The 20,366-nt window shown below is 40.0% G+C and overlaps 1 protein-coding gene across 4 annotated transcripts in view; it reads right to left on the bottom strand.

Annotated features, from left to right (window-relative positions):
- Positions 1-572: 572 nt before the first annotated feature.
- The window catches only part of LOC139997876 (probable G-protein coupled receptor B0563.6), a 29,550-nt gene continuing 9,756 nt past the window's right edge, over positions 573-20,366 (bottom strand). For 2 of the 4 annotated variants that reach the window (XM_072021905.1, XM_072021906.1), the window contains 5 exons: positions 17,884-18,550; positions 2,754-2,903; positions 2,282-2,532; positions 1,919-2,206; positions 573-1,824 (listed from right to left, as the gene is read on the bottom strand). In XM_072021905.1, the coding sequence (XP_071878006.1) occupies positions 1,156-1,824; positions 1,919-2,206; positions 2,282-2,532; positions 2,754-2,903; positions 17,884-18,187 (1,662 nt within the window). In that variant the 5' untranslated portion in view covers positions 18,188-18,550 and the 3' untranslated portion in view covers positions 573-1,155. Of the gene's footprint in view, positions 1,825-1,918; positions 2,207-2,281; positions 2,533-2,753; positions 2,904-17,883; positions 18,551-18,619; positions 19,044-20,366 lie in introns of those variants that run through there. The other 2 variants (XM_072021908.1, XM_072021907.1) reach the window with 2 other exon arrangements.

The following is a 20,366-nucleotide window of genomic DNA, read 5'->3' on the forward strand; positions in this document are numbered from 1 at the left end:
GTTTTTTCGTGTTTTTCTGTGTTTAAAAAATTGCTGTTTTTAACTCTCTGCTCCTCTTCCGTCTCTTTCTTCTCTTCCACTAGCTTTTCAAGCGCTTTTGTCTTCTACGATAACCACAACGACATTTGTTCGCTGCTCGTTGAACGAGATGAGAAACGGACTAATGCCGCTTCTCTTTTTATTTTTTCTGTTTTTCTCCCGTAAACGTCGACTGACTTTTATCGTTAATTATCTGCTGACTCGCTAAGCAGAGACGCGATATCTCGATCCTTGGTCACGCAACTTACCGACATTCGAAATTATCAAGAGAATTCATCAACGCGAAGCCTTCGTACGCTCGACTTTACCCACGCGGAGCAGACAAATGCGAGTAATGTTCTCGATACAACAAAAGGCATGAAGATTGTTAACACGTTAGTGTTAGGAAACGCGAGAACAGGGAAGACGAGTTTTAATTTGTCTTCGAGGGAACTAAAGGTGGAACCAATTTAATTCGCGTTTAATTCGAGCTGTCGCTGAAATAGGGAGGATCGATCCCGCTCTTATTTTAAAATAAATTGGTGTTTTCGATATTTTCGGAACGTTCGCAAATATCTTTTATTAAATCCGTTCTCTTACATTTCGAATACATTTCCGTTCCATTCTTGACGCATCGCTTTGTGTTCAGAACTGTTCTATCGCGGAAGTATCGAGCTTGCTTGTCGTACTTCGCACGTACTCTTTTTACCATCGTGTCGCGTATAGAAAACAAGATATAGAAGCGCAGAATCGTTTGCGCCTTCGTCGTAGAACGATCGGAACGAAATCTGATTTGAATCTCGACAAAATACAAAATGCTTTCGCAACAGAGCGTAGGAAAGCCTCCTCGGAAATGCGGGAAAATCTCAGTGACAAAAAATGGCCGCCAAAATTTTAATCTATGAATCGGTAGCACGTGCATATATTAGGTTGGCAACTAAGTGATTGCGGATTTTGTCAATACCACCTAATGGAAAAATCCGCAATCACTTATTTGCCAACCCAATATAGTTCGGGAAGACAACGGTTGTAACCAACGCGATATCTCCGCTCCGTTTCGTTCCGTTTCGTTCCGTCTCGTTCTGTTTCGTTCCGTTTCCTTTCGTTCCGCGTCGATATTAGCACGAGCCGATCTCGCTAACGATTGACAAGATCGTGGAAATATCGGTCAGAACTGTAAATTTGTGGTTCGGTCGCCGAACCGATAACGGTGGAATGCATCACAGTGAAAAATCGGTGAATCTTCTCGTTGGAGAGCTTCGACGGGAGAAACGATAGCTCGATATCGCGTTGGTTCGAGTTCGTTCCATAAGTGAAACGCGAGTCGCGATATACTAATATCTGCCGATGTATCCGATATCGCGTTACGATATTTAACAGCCGCGGGATGCTTGTTAAAGCACTACCGGAGGAAGTAGACTGATATACCGCGTCGGAGTTTTGCGGTTGGGAAAATTCGGTTTCGCGCGGTTTCTCTCCTTTCGGACGACTTTGGTGCGGATAGGATAGAAAGAGAGAGACTAAACGCCAGTAAACGCTGGCACGCGTTAAATGACCAGGAGTCGCAACAGCGGTTGTCGGTAGTGTGGTGGTGGTGGTGGTAGTAGTGGTAGTGGTGGTGGTGGTCGGTCTCGGTATGGAGGAACGTTTCATCGGAAGTCCTCGTCCCTCGTGGCTGGTTTTCCTCCAGGGCCACTGCAGAGTGCGAATCAAGGTGTTTCGGAAATCCTCCGAGAACATGCAATAGATGTAGAAGGTAATCGAGTAATTGATTACCTCTAGCAAATTTGCCAGAGCGCGAAACACCTGGAAGACAGAATTGCCATAAAAATGGGGATCGGTTTCCGAGCGAGGTGAATGGAACCGTGAACGGCTAGCGAGCGTAGCCTGGAACAATTACCTGATAAGGATAGTGACTGAGATTGCTCTCCCTCAATGTGACATTCAGAATTACCATAGGACTAACGCAGACCAGAAACAATATGCTGGTACTGCCTAAAAGAAGTACGAGTCTTCTCTCTTCCGCGAACGTTCTCGGATCTTCGTCGTTGCTTGCTGTCCTGGATAGTGTCATTCGTCGACGACGTTCGCAGGATCGCCGATAGACTATCATTATTCGAAGATTGAAGCCAGCCAAAAATATCGTCGGCGCTACTTTGAAAACGATCTCCAAAATTACCTTGTACACCTGCGCAGAAACGTCGACGGACAAAGTTAGAAAAGGTTACGATAGGGATGGCCAAATTGCGCGAGTGTTAAATACCTGATAAAACATCGAGTCGAGATACGATTGATACTCCCTCTTTTGATAAATAATCGGACCATCCGGTGCTAGAAGACAAGTGGTAATTTCTTCACGGAACACACTCGGAAGATAAACCAGAAACGTTGCAAGGGGAATGAGAACCACCGTTAAATGCGGAGGCCCACAGAGCGGACGAGTGTGCTGACCAGGCCGACAAACGCTAACGTAACGTTCTACCGTCAGTGCTAGCAGCATCATCACTCCAACCCCTAGAAGAATGATTGATTCGTAACCGAGCATTTAGCGATAAGACTTTTTTCATTTACCATCGAATGATATGTTGTCGGTAACTCGATCGATTTTTTTAAACACCAACGTGTTTCGCTTATAGATATTACGTATATATCGTATTCGTTTAAGGATTTACTACGTGTACATCGAAAAGATTGGACCGCTGCAACGAAACATTTAAAACGTTGCAAGTTCTTACCTAAACAGCCATTCCCTAAGAAAAGTTCGAGATGAGTATGATAGAAAGCTTGTATCCAATTTCTCCATCGACCTGTTTCTTTGTGAATAAGGACCCTGAGTGCGAAAGGGATGCAGAACAAAATTGCAAGAAGCGCGGCTGCTGAATAACCTGCAACAAAAGGGTAACAACGTCTTTACAAAGCAAACAAGTACGATAGCCGGATGTAAAGATAGACTACCATCTATGTGCGTTATTACTTCATACTCTGCGCATTCTACGCACGCACTGTGTCAGATAATCTATGAATATCGTCACAGGGAAGATACGCGATAAACTTATTACCCTACGGAACTTAGCGTCCGACGTTCTGAAATACCGATCGTTCAAAAACACCAAAGCTTTTCTTATGCCCTCTATGATTTAAAGCGGTGAACGAGGAAAATACAGGACATACATAGATATGTAGGTACATGTACCTACAACGTACATTTCCATAATACATTATTTGATTTAAGATATACACGCAGTTGCAAATTACTTAAAAAGCACTGTAATAAAAAAGTATTATACGTACACTATATATCGATCACTGTACCAGGTACAGAAATAACAATTATTCGCTAACAATAATTAACAGAATTGTTCTAGTGACAATTATTATTTCTATCTAATTCGTTCAAAGGAAGTCAACGCACTTCAATCATTGTATGTATCGCGTTTTAGAATCACCGTATATAACATACGGCATGTTTGCTATGAAAATATTTGCTAGAACACTTGACTTCTCTGGAAAATCGCTTGTTTGCGTACGTCCTCGAGTCTTTCGCCGAGCAACAGGAAAAATATTGAAACTTCCTATCTATCTAGCAATTTTCATATTTCATTTACCGAGAAAATTTCCACGACATACAGTATACAAATCTGAATGGAGCTGTAATCGTGTCGTTTCAGCCAATCGGTTTCGTCTGCACTTGTTAGACAAACCAGGGTGGTCGATTACGTTGAATCGCACGTAACGAACTTCGCCTTCGAAAATGAAAGAGAATTGCATCATAAAAATCATGGTCATTCGGACATTTCGATTCGACAGATCTCGTCTGCGCTATCGTCCACGGGTTTGTCCAAGATCTCGTTTCTTTAATCGGCCGCGATTGATTCAATCGACTCGATTGAACGTCGAAAAATAGGATAACGGCGAGAAAGAGGAAAGTCAGATAAAAAGCGAAAGACAGGGAAGATTCCGAATTTCCATTGTCCGGTTTCCGGACCATGTTTCCCGTGATAAAAAGCGAACTATAGGGGGTGGATAGAAAAAAGGGAAAATACATAGATCGCAAGAATGTTTCCTGGGATATATTGAGTTGCCAACCCAATATATCAAAGATACAAAAATATACGAAATACCCAAAGAAAATACTTGTTATAATATTTCTCACAAAAAAAAATATAAGTCAAATTTTTGTCAAAACAGAATACACTTATATATTCTATATTGTTTTCTTTTGCTTGCGGTTCTAATAATACAGTTAATAATATGATTCTAATAATATATTCAAAATAGTTGATCTTACATCGCACTTTAGATATTTTAAGTGCACTTTTGCAAAACTAATAATTCTGACTTATATTCTTTCACCCGTTGACCACAAATTTAGTAGATGAAATAAAGATCCCTACTTAAGTTTCACTTCTCTGGTTACATTTCTAAAAGTACGAAATTCCATAAACATCGATTAATATTTATTTATAGTATTATTTTTCTTTTGTCATAATAAAGACTATGCGTAATTCGCGAATACATGTGCGTTCTATAATTAGAATATGAACAAATATGCTGTTCCAAAAATCACAAATCAATGATGTGTATATAAATCATTGAAAAATTTTGCGGAATTAATAAATTTTCAATATTTTGTCCATTAATCATACGAATAGAAAACTCAATTATTACATTATTATTTAAAATAATTATACAATAAATTGCAAAAAGAAACAGCTTTAACGTTAAATTGATTTTCAGCAAGAGAAATTCGAATAAAAGAAGCTATACCAAACCGTGAGTTTCGAGTGAGGTTATCTTGATAAACTTTATTCTATGACTATGGATGACAGCGTTGAGTTGCGTGAAGTGGTGTTGTACGATTATGCGCGTGATCACGACCGTTAGAAAATTGCACCATTTTTTAGTTGTAACCATTTTCTAACATTTTTTGGTATCATGATGAAACATTCATGATATCCTGAAAGGTGGGACACGTGCGGTTTAGTGATAGTGTGAATTTTCTAATTGCGCGACTGCCCTTGGACAAAACTCGTCACTACGCTTCATAGAAGTAGATAGCAAGAACTTCGCACACGAGGTAACATTTTCTACCGGGTTTTTTTGAGAAAAGCCGCTTTTTGACTGTAAACAAAATGTCGGTGGTTGCCCTGAGCGATGCGGAATTGCGTAGCAAACTGATGGAGTACGGATATCCAGTGGATCCGGTAACACAAACCACTAGAAAGATTCTCTTAAAGAAGCTAAAAAATCACATGAAAACTCGAGGTGGCACAGAGTTACGACATTCGTTGGCTGCCAGGTACTTTTAGTTTATTGTATTCTTACAAGTATTTACTATTTACTATTATTTAGTATCTTTGCAATATCTTAATGTTTCTTTAAATCATTTGTTTCATTAAATTTTTCTATTATCTTTAATTTAAATGTCGTAAAGTAATAATATCAATAAACATAGAGTATTTTCAATTTGTAATTACCTTTGTTCACCTTCACTATATTATTCTTCCAATGAAAGTATACTTTCCATACCACTATACCACTATATTATTCTTCATGCATCTTTATGTGGTTATGCATTACTTGAGATAATGTTTAAGCTTCTGAATTTTGTAATAAAATTGTAGGTACAGCAGTGAGGATACAGGATGATGACACAAGTACAACGACTAGTAAAAAGAAGACTACAGCGAGTAGTAGAAGGCAAACTCTAGCAAATCCTATAGATAATAGGACCGGGACGACTAGATTCGACGCTCGTACATATCGAGCGTTAGGAAGGATACTTGTCAAGGGACAGACAGAGAATGAGAAAGAGAGAGAGAGAGAGAGAGTAAGAGAGAGAATTTGCCAGCAGCGTTTAAGATTCTGGCGGTAGTCGAGGCAGCAACGAACCGGAACGTCGCGAGTCTTTCTTTACGACTCGTTTCGCCCATTTGTCGTACTTACTCGAATTCACTGTGAGAATGTTATTCGCCGAGTTATTGACAACGGTGTTCGAGGTTCGGGAGCAAACGCGCGCTTTAGACGACGAACTTCGTGACGAACAGGTAAACCGGTAGCTCCGACTTCCGTGACTGTTCACCTTTCACACGATCCATATATCCGTAGGAAATCGAACCGTTTCGAGGAAAACGCAGCAGGACAATAGCTGTGCTCGGTGAAGATTCGACAGCGAAAATCCAAAGGTGTCGTATGCACAGGTAGAAGAATCGGAAATTCACGAGAGACGAAATAATTCGGACAAAAGAGGTGACCGAGGATAATAAGAAAAGGAAGAAAAAGAAGATGAATCGCGGAGACGTTCTTCTCGTTATCCTCCGATACCAAGGACGAAACTTAAGATCGGGGCCACTGAATCTGCTTAGCTACCAAGGGAAACGCAACGACGACGACGGCCCCGCCTTCGCTCCTTTCGTTCCTCTCGCCTGCCGCTTTGCGTCTCTCCCTCTTCCTTCCCGGTGTCATGCAAATTCCGCTTCATGCTCCTGATGAACATCCATTGCATCCGGCGAAAACGCTGCAAACCACGGTTTTGCCTGTCCGTTCATTCGCGATTTTCTTTCGCCGCCAATCAATTGTACGTATAGACAGGTCTATTTAAATATTTCGTGCATCGCGCCACGTTATCGAGATGTATCGATAGAATATATCGCATATGTTTGTCATTGTGAGAAGGACATTCCGAGACTAGAAGGGGTTGATGATCGATTTCGGGTGTCGTTGTTCGCGTTTGCATCAACAACGACACCTTCGACAACCCGATGACAACTTGGTTCGCGAATACGGAAAATTATTCGTTTCGAAAACATCAGCGAAACCGGTGACAAAATGTCACCGTGGGACAAGCTCGGGACAGTCGACCTACTTTTTCAAACTATCGTAATGGCCACCTGATTCCTATTACTATAAAATCATACGACCAATTTCTCGTGCAATTCGGATACGGCCAACTATCGAACGACGCTTCCCAGACTGCCGACTAGGGACCACATCCTTTTATCGTACTATCCAAGCTCTTTGCGTTTTATCGTTGCGCACGTTCCCCAAGTAGCCGACCTTAATTCCACGTATAGTACGAGAAAACCGGATAGAAATATTCGAATGGAAATTCGTGGTCACGAGCGGCGCGACGTTATGCTTAAAAAGCGATTTTTTCTAGTCGATTGGAAGAAAGGGAGGAATCGCGTCGCAAAACGTAGAGACACGATGCGATGCGAAGTAACGGGGCAGCAACGTCACCGAACAAGGCAGAGGAGATTCTAAGCGCCTTCGTTCTCACTTTCTGGCGACAAAGTTGCGCCGGAAGCGGCTCCTTTATTATCAAGAATGCTTTGGTAATGCGAACTGTTTTCGATATCTAGCACTTCGCGTACCTTTCGAACCATCTTCTCGCCACAGCTATGTGCCACCCAGATCATTTGATCCTTCCGCTCGTTTTGCTTTCTGCGATAGGCAGACGAGTACATCTGTCAAGATACTCGAATATCGCCTCTATTTATAATACGTAAATACGGGTAAGAAATCTAACGCGGTAAAAATACGTCGCTGAAACGGACGCTACGGAGTAAACAACTTTTCGAGCAGCTTTGATAAACAACGTGTTACGTAGGGTCGTTTCTTGCCTGGCATCTATCGCCTCGAGAGACGACAACCGCCTTTGCAAATTCGAGTTTCATTCTATAGAGAAAACAACCAACACCAACTGTGGCGATGGATACGAAGCTCGGTCGGTTTCTTAGAACGACGACAAAATAACGCAGGGGTCTCGAACAACCTTCATGAATATTTATCCGTAATGTTCTAATAAACCGACAGACGCTATACCAAATTCGATTAAATAGCAACGACAAGAATAATTGACTGGTAATTGGAACGAATGTTTGTCAATCACATATTTCCGTCTTCTTCCGCAAATTTCGTATGTTGGTCGAAGAACCAGTTTGTTCTGCTATCATGCCATAAAAAAAAAAAAAAAAAAGATAATATGTAAAGACAGCCGCCGTAGAATTTTCGAGACTCAAATTCAGGAGTAAGGGTCGATATTATCCGCGACGTGTTACTCAATCTTGGCTTGGACGGTTGTACGTAAGCACGAGCTACGTAGGAGAGCGAGTAGATCGTTAAATCTATCTGGCATCAAGTTGCTCATGTTCGAGACGCAGACGTTTCAAGACGATGGCAAATTCGATTAAACGCGCACTCGCTGCTTCCAATTTTTCCGAATGTTCGAATCGTTGATGCTCTTCGCGCAAGATTTTCATCGACCGCGAGTAATTACACAGATATCCAATTGCACACGTAGTGCCCTCGCAATTTCTTTGGTTCAACGCTCGGTCCTAATCCACGTGATAATGTGCCACCTGCTAAAGTTATAGCTTATCGTCCGAACATGATTCGCAGTTCCATCTAACAGTAAGTTGGGTCAAGCTAAAAGAAGCTGTCTGACAATCGTATTCACTGGTTCGCAAGCCCAATTGAACCGTCATGTGCAAGCGACCACCTTGGGTTAAGGAACCGACTGTCCCGAATCCTTGCCAGATGCTGCCAGAAGACGATGTCCATTTTAACTGCGACTCGAATGCGCTCGAACTTTGACCAAGTTTCGACTATGCCTTTAACATTGGAACTACCGATAATTAACACGAAGCTATTTCTATCAGAAACAATCAAAATGACTGGTCTTTAAAAAATACGTAATAATAGAATATTTGTATACTTATTAATTTATTACTTTCTTACAGGAGCAATTCCATGTTATGTAGTACATTTTTGGTATTTTTAATCCAGCTGGGACCATCATCCATAAACGAGGGTTGACACGTTTATAAAATTGTAGAACCAATCGTTTTGACTACTTTGGTATTTATAGTGTTAGCATCTCGCGATCTACCGATCGATCCGGGATTTTCCTGATAACTGATATCGTCATATTGAATGATACGCAGTAAAAATTGTAAAAATGTGTGCGAAGTTGTATAAAACGAGGAAACTGGTTAATTGAGGTTCGATAAACAGATTACAGGATCTTTTACACTTCGACAAATACCAGTTATTTTGGTATAAGTAGCCTTGGTACAAAATTATTTTCAGTTTGCATAGATAAAAAACAAAATAAAATTCATTATATTATTCTTTTTCTTATCGTTGCGAAATTCATTACATCATTGCTTAAAAAAATATAAAATAAAGTAGGAATTTTTAAATGAAATTGAATTAGAATGAAATGGAATTAAAATGAATTTTAAAATAAAATCGGTCAATTCGACTGCTGTGGTAATTTTAGTGTTAGCATCCTAATGACCGATATCTTCATATCGAATGGTACGCAGTAACAATTGTAAAAACGTGTGGGAAGTTGTACGAAACGAGCAAACTGGTTAATTGGGGTTCGATAAACAGATTGCAGGACCCTTTTACACTTTGGCAAGTACCAATCATTTTGACTGATATTGGTATAAGTAGCTTTGATAAGAAATTATTTTCAGTTTGAATACATAAAAAACAGAATAAAATTCGTTATATTATTCTTTTACTTATCGTTGCGAAATTCATTACATCATTGCTAAAAAAAATATAAAATAAAGTAGGAATTTTAAAATGAAATTGAATTAGAATGAAATGGAACTAAAATGAATTTTAAAATAAAACCGGTCAATTCGACTGCTGTGGTAATTTTAGTGTTAGCATCCTAATGACTAATATCTTCATATCGAATGGTACGCAATAACAATTGTAAACACGTGTGTGAAGTTGTATAAAACGAGGAAACTGGTTAATTGAGGTTCGATAAACAGATTGCAGGACCCTTTTACACTTCGACAAGTACCAGTCATTGTGACTGATATTGGTATAAGTAACTTTGATACAAAATTATTTTCAGTTTGAATACATAAGAAACAAAATAAAATTCATTATATTACATAATATGAAGTAGGAATTTTAAAATAAAATTGTAAAACCAGACAATTTGACTAATGTGGTAGTTCTAGTGTTAACTATTATCCTACTTTCACTGTAGATGGCGAAATGATTGAACAGTTGTGTCCACCGAACGATGCCATAATACCCAGTCGACCTTTTAAATTAAGAGCAAGTTGTCGATAGTTTCGTAATGGTGGCTAATGGTGTCGACGACAGGTGTGATGACGAAGCAGTGACATGTTTGAGGAGGCTAGCGTTCGAAGGAAAGTGACGATGGAATAATCTTCGTCTGATTTATCGCGTCGGTAGGACGTGCAGCGATAAAAACATTGACTGGGAATTCGATCCTCCGGTGGTTCGCTGTTCTCAATACGACCGCTTTCTATATAACGCGCGACGAGTCGCAATCGAAATCGAAATCGAAGATCACGCCGTTCCGTATAACCGAGATTATCTACGAGTTAGTCTAATTTACATAAAACCGAAGCCCGTTTCCCATTTCGATTCTCTTTCGATGAAATCGCGCAGGCTGCATACAGTCAACTTTTTCTCTGTCGCAGACGCTAACTCGATCTATCGTTCTGATATACAGGTGTTCGGGTAGAATGGCCAAGGAAGCAATTTAGCTGTCCTTTTGAAAGCCGGATCGTGGAAAACGAACTTCCAACACGATTAACGATAATTTGTGATCGACGGTGCAGTTGCCGAGATTTTGCGACGACGTAACGGCACATGATGTAGGTACGTGGATTTTTATCGTTGAAAGGCTCACGTCCGACGAATTCGTCGAAACGTGTGACGGTTTGTTTAATGATAAGAATAAAACAACTTATTATTGTTATTGTTATAACAAATCTTTTGTTACAGCACAGATCACATAATCATAAGATACGTAAGTGACGAATTATGCGAAGATCTCGATTGTTTCGACGTACCGCCTGTAGGCGCTGTCTTATCTGCACTTTGCATCGAAACACACGTCGCCGATGATCGTAAGCAGTTTATACGCTAAAGGGTTTTTAACTCGTCGATTTAATTAAATTGAAAAAGAATTTAATCCTTTGCACTCGAGAGGCAATTCTCAGTCGCCACGGCGTAACCGTGTGGCAACTCGAGAGGAGAATGAGAGGCGACAATCCCTGTTTATGAGAGCGCAGTATTGGTTAGTAAATAGATTCCTTAGCTCTTTATATTGTTTCTTATGAAGTGTGAAGCGTTACAGTTTAAGATGGAGATGAAAATATTTATGCTCAAATTCTTCCGAAACTATGGTTCTGGCAACGTTAGTTCAGATTCGACGACCGTGGTACAAGTATTATAGTTTGGTAAATTTAGAAGCTCCAAAAAAATGGATTTGGAAATTTGTTTAATTAATTCATATATTCCGTAAAAAAGTAAAAGAACGAAAGGCCACTTAACCACCTGCGATTTGTAAAAACTTGTTTTTCAAAAGTGGACTAGTTGAGAGGAGATATTCGACAAACGCGAGATCGGGCTTCAATGTCGACTGCTAATTGGGATGAAATTCGGTTAAATAGAAAGCTGCATGTAATTTTAGCAGAAAGAAAAAAGGATTGTAAGGTGTGTTCTTACTCAAACAAAGCCAAAATTGCATCTTGCCAGATGTTTTATAAATTATCATTAAAAAAAATACAGAAAAAAATATTTAAAAGTTATATGTTTAAAGATGTAAATATTGTAGTATCGCGGACAAATGGCCTAAGAAATATCGGGTGAATCATAAACAATATTGCGGGAAGGCCTAAGGACCGTTAGACCAAAAAGGCCTGGGAGTTTTATCGGGGAGTCGAATGGTAAGGAGTTGAATAGTCATGAGTTGAGACTCGAGGCGTGAGGAGTTGAGTAGTCGTGAGTTGAGTAGTCGTGAGTTGAGATTCGTGGTGTGAGGAGTTGAGTAGTCGTGAGTTGAGTAGTCGTGAGTTGAGATTCGAGGTGTGAGGAGTTGAGTAGTCGTGAGTTGAGATTCGAGGTGTGAGGAGTTGAGTAGTCGTGAGTTGAGATTCGAGGTGTGAGGAGTTGAGTAGTCGTGAGTTGAGTAGTCGTGAGTTGAGATTCGAGGTGTGAGGAGTTGAGTAGTCGTGAGTTGAGATTCGAGGTGTGAGGAGTTGAGTAGTCGTGAGTTGAGATTCGAGGTGTGAGGAGTTGAGTAGTCGTGAGTTGAGATTCGAGGTGTGAGGAGTTGAGTAGTCGTGAGTTGAGGGTCGAGTTGTAAATTGACAGTCGAATGATGAGAAGTCGAGTTGTGAGGAGTCGAGAATTGAGGTACCGAGTTGTTATGAGTTATAAATTATTACTTGTGAGTTGTGAGTTAACTATTTAGTTATAGCACATTACTGTATTTAGTTCACGTTAAGTAACCATCGTTTCCTGTCTAATCCACTGTAAATAGATCTATCGATCAATAAACTTATTATATAGGATAAATAGAAAGAATCCTATAATATATATAACTTTTTTTAAGTTAATTTTTGTATAAAATCATTTTACATTACCTACAAGACACTCATACGCGCAAAATCACCTTGAGTTGCTGCTAGTCGAATGCAAAAGGTTAACATAAATGAAATTAAATGTAAAAAGAAGTAACATAAAATATGGTTACAGGTAGCGAAACAGGAACAGAGAATTGGCGCGAGATGGTCGCGAGGCGAACGTTGCAGATAGAAATTCAGTCGAGCGATGGATAAAGATTGGTGGAAGGTAGGACGCGAATATGCCATCTATATATGTATTCAAGTCTGTTTTACATATGTATACACGGCGTTGGGCCGTAGCTTTCGTCGGTTCCGTGCACGTCTCAAATTGCATTTCCTTACGCACAAATTCTTGCGCCCCAATACCCTAGGATTCGCAATATTTCCACGCTCAAAGGCACGTCCTTTTAGTCCGACCTCATCCTAATCCTCGATCTCACCCACCGCGTGTTCCACATCGTGCATATCGATAGACTTGCGAGAGTTGGTGCGACGCGCGCCATCCGCACCTTCCTTTTCCTCTTTCCTTCTCACTTGCCACCCATTCCACAATCTCTTGCTCGCTCCATCCTCTGCCTTTCTGCCCTTTAACCGATTCCTATCGTTTAATCGCACGTCTGGTCGCGCGTCGCGCTGCATCGCAATATGCAGTCGATATACTTTCCAACTTTTCTCTGCTCTTTCAAACGAATCGAAAGAGAAGCTTTTTTCAATATCCTCCGACTTAACGAGAATAAGAGGAGAAGAAAAAAACGTTCGCGAGCAGTTTCGCGTTGATTACTCGCACCCGACGAAGGTAGACGTGAAACGTGAGATCGTTCTTTTCGCGGACAAATCAGTCGACGATTTAGTCGCCTTAGCGGAAAGACAGATCCAAGCAAACTTGTCGATGGATGCCGATGGATCGATCAAGCCGCCACGGAGCTTCGAAAAGACAAGGTGGACCGGACGAGGAAAGGAAAGATACTGAATATGATAAAGATAAAGAATATGAAAAATGAATGCGCACAGGGAAAATATGATAAATGGGAAACTGGGAAGCTGAGAAGGCGATTACGAACAGTAAGGGCGTAATCGTTTAGCAACGAGAAAAAGGGGAAAAAGCCGAAGGTAACCGCTCGTTAACCGCATCTGGTTATCGAAACTTGAAAACTGCGGAAGCGGAAATCAAGTAAGAAAATAGACATTGGTGGTGAAAAATAGAACGAGAATGGAAGGAAAATAGGACGAGAGAGCAGCTTTTTTCAAAATGGAACGGTAGCGAAAGCTATAAATCGGGGACGCTGGACGCGCGGCTCTTCTTTTTTACTTTGCTACTTTTCGCAGTTGGGTTAAAGCGATACGCGCGGTTTCAGCGTCTCGAGGAAACCGAGTAAACCTCGAAGGAATCTCGATAGAATTTTTCGCATCCGGAAGCAGCGCAGCAGACGTTCCTCCCAGCGGGTGTCGATGTCGCGCGTCTGATTGGTGGTCTCTTCTTGCTGATTTACTCGATTTCCGGCTGATTTGCACGTGTTCTCGAGGAACAAGCAAGATAATTTCTCGCGGCGCCTAAAGTTCTAGTGACAGTTAAACACGCTTCTCGTCGCGCTATTAGATTCAAGTTCGATCTGGTAATTAAACTTGCAAAAAGCTACGTTCACCGTACGAATTTTCCGAGTAGCGTAAATTGAAGGAATTGCAGGTGGACGCGCGTTCGTACAGCCACGGTAATTGATCCGTCGTGAACGCTCGTTTGCTCGACTTTCCGTAAACATGACGCAAATTAATGATCCGTCAACGTCGAAAAGCAAGGCGTAAACTTGCTTCGGCTACCCTTCTGATACTACGCGTATATCTCTGTACTATGTATTCGAAGATATTCCGTTCGATCGCGTACCAAATCGTTGGTAATGTCGCAACGACACATGAGTCAACAGAAAGTTTGAATCCGCAGAGACTAATATTATTGTACTTTGGAATATCAATATTGTTTCGATTTGCTAGGTCTAAAGGTAAACGAACTGCGGACAAAATATTCTTGCCGTTATTTGTAATTTTCAACCGGAGTTGCATTCGAACTTTTTATAATAACACCTGTCGATACTGTTGAAGTTTTAGGTTAGCAACTAAGTGATTGCGGATTTAGTCAATTCCACGTAATGACAAAATTCCCAATCACTTAGTTGCCAACCTAATAATTACTTCAAGAGAAACTCTACGCCTTTTATTTTGTATATCCGTGACCTGGAGACCACTATTACGAAGAGAACAGAATTTAGTGAAACAAAAAGTTGGAAATAAGGAGAGGACCATATTATCGTGGCGTTGAATATAAATTTTGTTTTGGATTACAAGGTCTAGAAACATAAGAGCTGTAAGTAGATTTCTATCGCTGTTTCTTACAGCCTTCAGCTAGAGCTACAAGATTAACTTTTTGGCAATGTCCTTTGCTATAAATATATGAACCTGGTGCCAATCAACCCTCTTCTTCTATTGTACTGTAACACTGTAAGAGTAAGGATCTGGATCAGAATACACTATACTTATACTTATTTCAATATATCTTTCTATTAGAAATTCATCCACTCGTTCCTCTATCAGTCAACCTCAACAGATATAAATAGACGAACGTGCTGTTTAGAACAGTGGAATAGTCGAGTAGTTGAAAAGTAGAAGAGTTGAATTGTTATAGGAGTTTCGATCGGCATACACTGCCTCTGTACTTGTACTTACAGTGATTTTAATATAATTGACTATCACAATTTTATCACTCGTCTCTTTGTTAAATAAACCAACGCGTTTAACCCTTAACGCTCCAAGCGTGCCTCTCGAGCACCACCGATGTGCAAATGTATTTGTGGGTCGTTATCAATAATTGTTTACAAATAAAAAATAATACTCCTCTGTGAGTTACAAGCGATCCGTAAAGACAGTCAGATCTGAACCTGTTTTATCGTAAACCCATCTATTTGAATTATGTCGAGAAGAAAAATGAATTATCTTTGTGAGGAAAATATGGATAGTGACGATGACAATTTAGATTTCCGCATCTATAATGATGTATCTGTTGACTTGGAAAACAGTTATAGTGAGAGCAGTGATAGTGATGTTCTTGTTGCTGGAAGAAGAAGAAAAATAAGAAAACCTTCATCGAGTGAGGAAAGTGCAGATGATGGAGAACCACAGGAAGAAAATCTAAGCAAGAGTATTTGAAACGTAAGATCGTCTGATTGGCAGGAAATTTTTAACGAAGATATCATTCCACAATGATATGAATTTTCGACTGATAGAGAAACTCCTGGTCTGCGCGTACACAACTTATGTTAACCTATTCAGTACTTTCAATTATTTTTTTACTAATGTCGAAAGGGAAAAAGAAAAAGTGTCTTGTTTGTTCATCAAAAGCAAGTAACGCGGTAAAAAAACAAACAGTTTTCTACTGTGAGACCTGTGAACGCAAATCCGGTTTGCATCCCAATGAATGTTTACAAAAATTCCACACATTACTCAATTATAATTAATATAAATATTCTAATGAAAATTATATTACTTCTCAGATGAATAAAGATCGTTTTCAATAACTTCAATATTATTATTTACATCATTGCAGCATTTCAAATCTGACACTTAAAAACTTGCAAGTCCAAGTATGATGAGAATAAGTTGAAGTTGCCGATCGATATTCACAATTAAAAATCGGGGCGTTAACCCTTTGCACTTCGAATTTTGTTTCAATTTCGTTACCAGCAGCTCCCAACGCTTTTAAGTGTTTTATTTGAAATTTACTTTAACTAAAAAATAAGACAATCTAAATAAATAGAGGAAGAAAGAAATTCACTTAAATACCAGTTTTATTCCCGCTATTGTTGTATTTTGTAATTTTTAAATGTATGATATATCTTGAAACAATTTCCAGGATGTTACAATCCTGCTTTTCTTTCGCACGTTTCGCAAAAAAAGGTGCACATGAAAGAATGTCGAGTGGGAATCGACAAAGGAGCTCCTGAGATAAAAACTGATGTCGAGTCACACTGTACATGGAAGTGCAAAGGGTTAAGTGTAAATAAACCACCTCAACGTATTTCGCAAATATACGCGCAACTATATATCTAGAGATTAAGAAAGAGGCTTGCCAGCAATGGATGGTAAAGTGTCCCGCGGAGCTTGGTGAATTCGAGCGTGGCCGAAAGGATAGAATGCCGGAGGAACGAGGAAAATATCGAAATTGAATTGTCCTGTAATTTCCTCCTAATGTATCGACCTCGGCTGATCGGAAACGAGCGTCTACTCGAAGGATACACGTCGCAAACCATCGAAACCTTCGATACGAAATTCTTTCTCTAGACGAACTTACACGACGACCAACGACTTGTTCCACTTCTATCGTCGATTCGAGATACGATCGTGAATAAATTTTAGCAAGAAACTTAACGACCGAGGCTGGATCCAGTCGATAAGCTACTAATGCAAACATGTTTTCAGCTTTACGAAGCGAACGATGGCCCTAAGACGGCCGGCGAATATAACGAGAAACGATAAACAGATCTTGCGAAGCGTCGTCGAACGAAATAGGACACTTCTTGAAAAACGACGACCTGTGTGGCCGATGAGTCACAGTGGCATCAGGTCGCACAGTCATAGGTCATAGCACAAAGTCTCCGATAAAACAAACGATTATGATTCCCCTTTGCGGGATTCCTCCGAGAGAACGTCGCGACAGTCGGTCTCTTATCTACAGCTGTAGCCTGTAACGAGAAAAATTAATGAAATTACTGTAGGAAAATCGTGCGCGAGTCTGTCTCTGCTCTATTTCTCCCTTGTTTTCTATCGCGCGCCAATTGCTAAACGAATGTCCGACGGAGAATTTAGTTTACAAGTTGTTCGGGAAGTATCACAGTCGCTGTTATTTTGGCCTAGTATCAAGATGATAAAGCCGGGCGTTCCACTTGGCAAAGGTCTGGCGTCCTTTATCAAGCTAGTTAAACGTTCGCGAGTTATTTCGTTATTTAATTAGGTAATCGTATTTATTTCGACAAATGTTCGAGCCACGTGTTTCTTTACGATAGGACGGAAGATATTGGATAGAACGTAAATCGTAGATCTCGTTTAAACAGTGACGCTCGTGTACGAATGGTTGCCGTCGACTAGACGTTCGAAGATCGACGTGGCTGTACCTTTCGCCCCAATATTACGTAAACATGGAATAACTTTATTTCAAGATATCGCGTCTCGGTTCGCTAATGATCTTACTCCTCTGCGCTTTTTCTTTATCCTGTTGAAACTTGGTCACGATCCACGATAATTACACTCCTCTTACACATTATTCCTCGAAACGTTCGTGCAAAAGTATAAATCACCTTCTGTTCCTTTCTTTTTTTTTTCTTCTTCTTCTTCTTCTCTTGCACGCCAGCACGTGCCGTAAAAACGTAAATACAAAGCGTTAGAGCGTCCACGGACAATGACTTACCTCTCATGTAGATGTAAGCGGTTCCTCGCATATTGCGTCTGGTAAGTACTACCAAGTTTAAAATATTGCCGACGATTCCAAAGCAACAGATGGTAGGCAGGATAATGCCATAGCTGATTCGTCTCAAAGATGGAGTTCGAGGATCCTCCGAAACTTCGAGATCTTCCGCTAGGCATATTCGTGTCCCCGCGCCTGTTACGTTCACTGTATCCATCATTTTGCTTCTGCCCCTCTCTGCCACGCACTCTTTTCCTCGTTGTTTCTCGCATTTACAGCTGCCCCAACTTCGAACCAAATCGTTCATTTCATCTTACATCTGGTGAATCGATACGTAGAACATCGAGCGTTGCACGTGTTAGTCGGCTTGGTCGCGGCTTTCGTTTGTCTCATCGGGTGTTCTCCTGCGGGTTCGCGAATCTCAAACCAACTGTCGCGCAACTGGATTACGTAGAAAATAGTTGGCGATGCAACAGGTACAACGGTGACTCGCGATTCATTACGAATAAGCACTTGGACATTGGAGGAATCCGAACGCGTGATTAGTCACTGCTCGCACCTACGATAATTCTCTCTCTTCTTTATTTCACCGAGGAATCCGAACGTGCTCTTCCGGACAACTTGTACGCAGCCATTTTCTATCCGCCGCCGAATTCTCTCATCTTCTCACCTAAAAACAAAGAATCGTTGTAGAGTGGGATATTTCCTGCTTTATTCGGTGGAACGTCTATTTTCTCACCAACTTAATCGGAAACGAGGGGAAGAGCGGACCAACGGTGGTGGAATGAGATGCCGGAAAAGGTCTGACGGTGGTTCCCTGCCGCGGCAAAAAGATCGTCACGAGTGGCGCTCGTGAAAACGGGTAACGACGTAATAGAAAAGGGAGAAGAAATGGCCACGCCACATGCAAACGGATATAATTCACGTTTCGCGCCGTAATAACAAAGCTGTGCGTAAGAAAAGATTCGGTGGCTTCGTATCTCGACTGGGAATTGTACGTTTGCAGCGGTTTAGGTTTACAAGCAGCTACGTCCGTCATCCTGCGATTCGCGCGCTATCAATACCAAGTTTGAACTGTTTGCACTAGAGAGGCGACTCTCCCTGTTTATGTTAGATTTCGACATATCCAATTGATGAGAGTGCAACGTTGGTTTGTAAATTGATTCTTTAGCTCTTTGTGTTCTTTGTTAGGGAGTGTAAAGTGTTAGACTTTAACATTTAGCCAATTTATACGTTTCCACGCAATCTCCCAAGTATCGAAGACTAATATTCGCTACTTGAAAGACAGAGAATACTAAAAATTATTTAAGTGGTTAATTATATTTGCGGTAATGATTTGATTTAATAATCAAATTAAAAGTATAAAGAAATATAGGTCAAATTAAAAATATTAACCCTTTGCAGTCCGAATTTTATCTCAATTTTGTTACCAGCAGCTTTTTCCCAACGCTTTTAAGTGTTTTATTGAAAATTTACTTTAACTAAAAAATAAGACAATTTAAATAAATAAAGGAAGAAAGAAATTCATTTAATTACCAGTTTTATTCACACTATTGTTGTATTTTGTAATTTTTAAGTGTATGATATATCTTGAAACAATTTCCAGGATGTTCCAATCCTGCTTTTCTTTCGCACGTTTCACTAAAAAAGGTGGACATGAAAGAATGTCGAGTGGGACTCGACAAAGGAGCTCCTGAGATAAAAACTGATGTCGAGTCACACTGGACATGGAAGTGCAAAGGGTTAAAGATGACTAAAGATACATAACACGACTTGAACGTGAAGTTCAAAATTCATAATGCATTTTAATATTTTTTTACAGTGTGGTATCATTCGATTATAACTTTATTTATAGTATAACTTTTCCATTAATTTTGACACAACAAATTGGTGTATTTTATTATATACTGTACTTTTTAAATGCAGAAAAAGTAGCGCAATTATTTGGCAACAATTCCAGACAAACAATAACTGATAATAACAACAAAAAAGAAAACGTTAGTTCGGATTCGACGATCATGGCAAAAAGTTTAGAAGTTTGTAGTTTATAAACCCTAAGATAATGGTTTTCGCAAGTGAAATTAGCTGAAACGAAGATGAACTTAATTTTAAACTGTTGAAAAATGAGATCAATTATATTCAAGAATGCATCTTGGTGAATGCTTTATAAATTATTGTAAAACAAAAATACAGAAATTAATATTACAAAATCCTATTTTCAAAGATGTAAATATAGATAAATTATTAGAATTTAATATTTTGGTAAGTTAATTTGCATATAAAAGCATTTCACAGTAGCTGTAAGACATGCGTCGCGTATACGCTAAATCACCCGGAGTAGCCGCTACGTCCGACCTAAAAAGTACTCGAGTGCAAAGGGTTAAACGAACTCTGGGAAAAGAGTTAAATGTACGAGGACGTGTGCCGCTATTGCTGTTCTTGAAGATATTTCTACATGGCGGGAATTTTGATATCTGTTCGCGTGT

The sequence above is a fragment of the Bombus fervidus genome, chromosome 2 (assembly GCF_041682495.2).
Source record: "Bombus fervidus isolate BK054 chromosome 2, iyBomFerv1, whole genome shotgun sequence".
Classification (NCBI taxonomy): domain Eukaryota; kingdom Metazoa; phylum Arthropoda; class Insecta; order Hymenoptera; family Apidae; genus Bombus; species Bombus fervidus.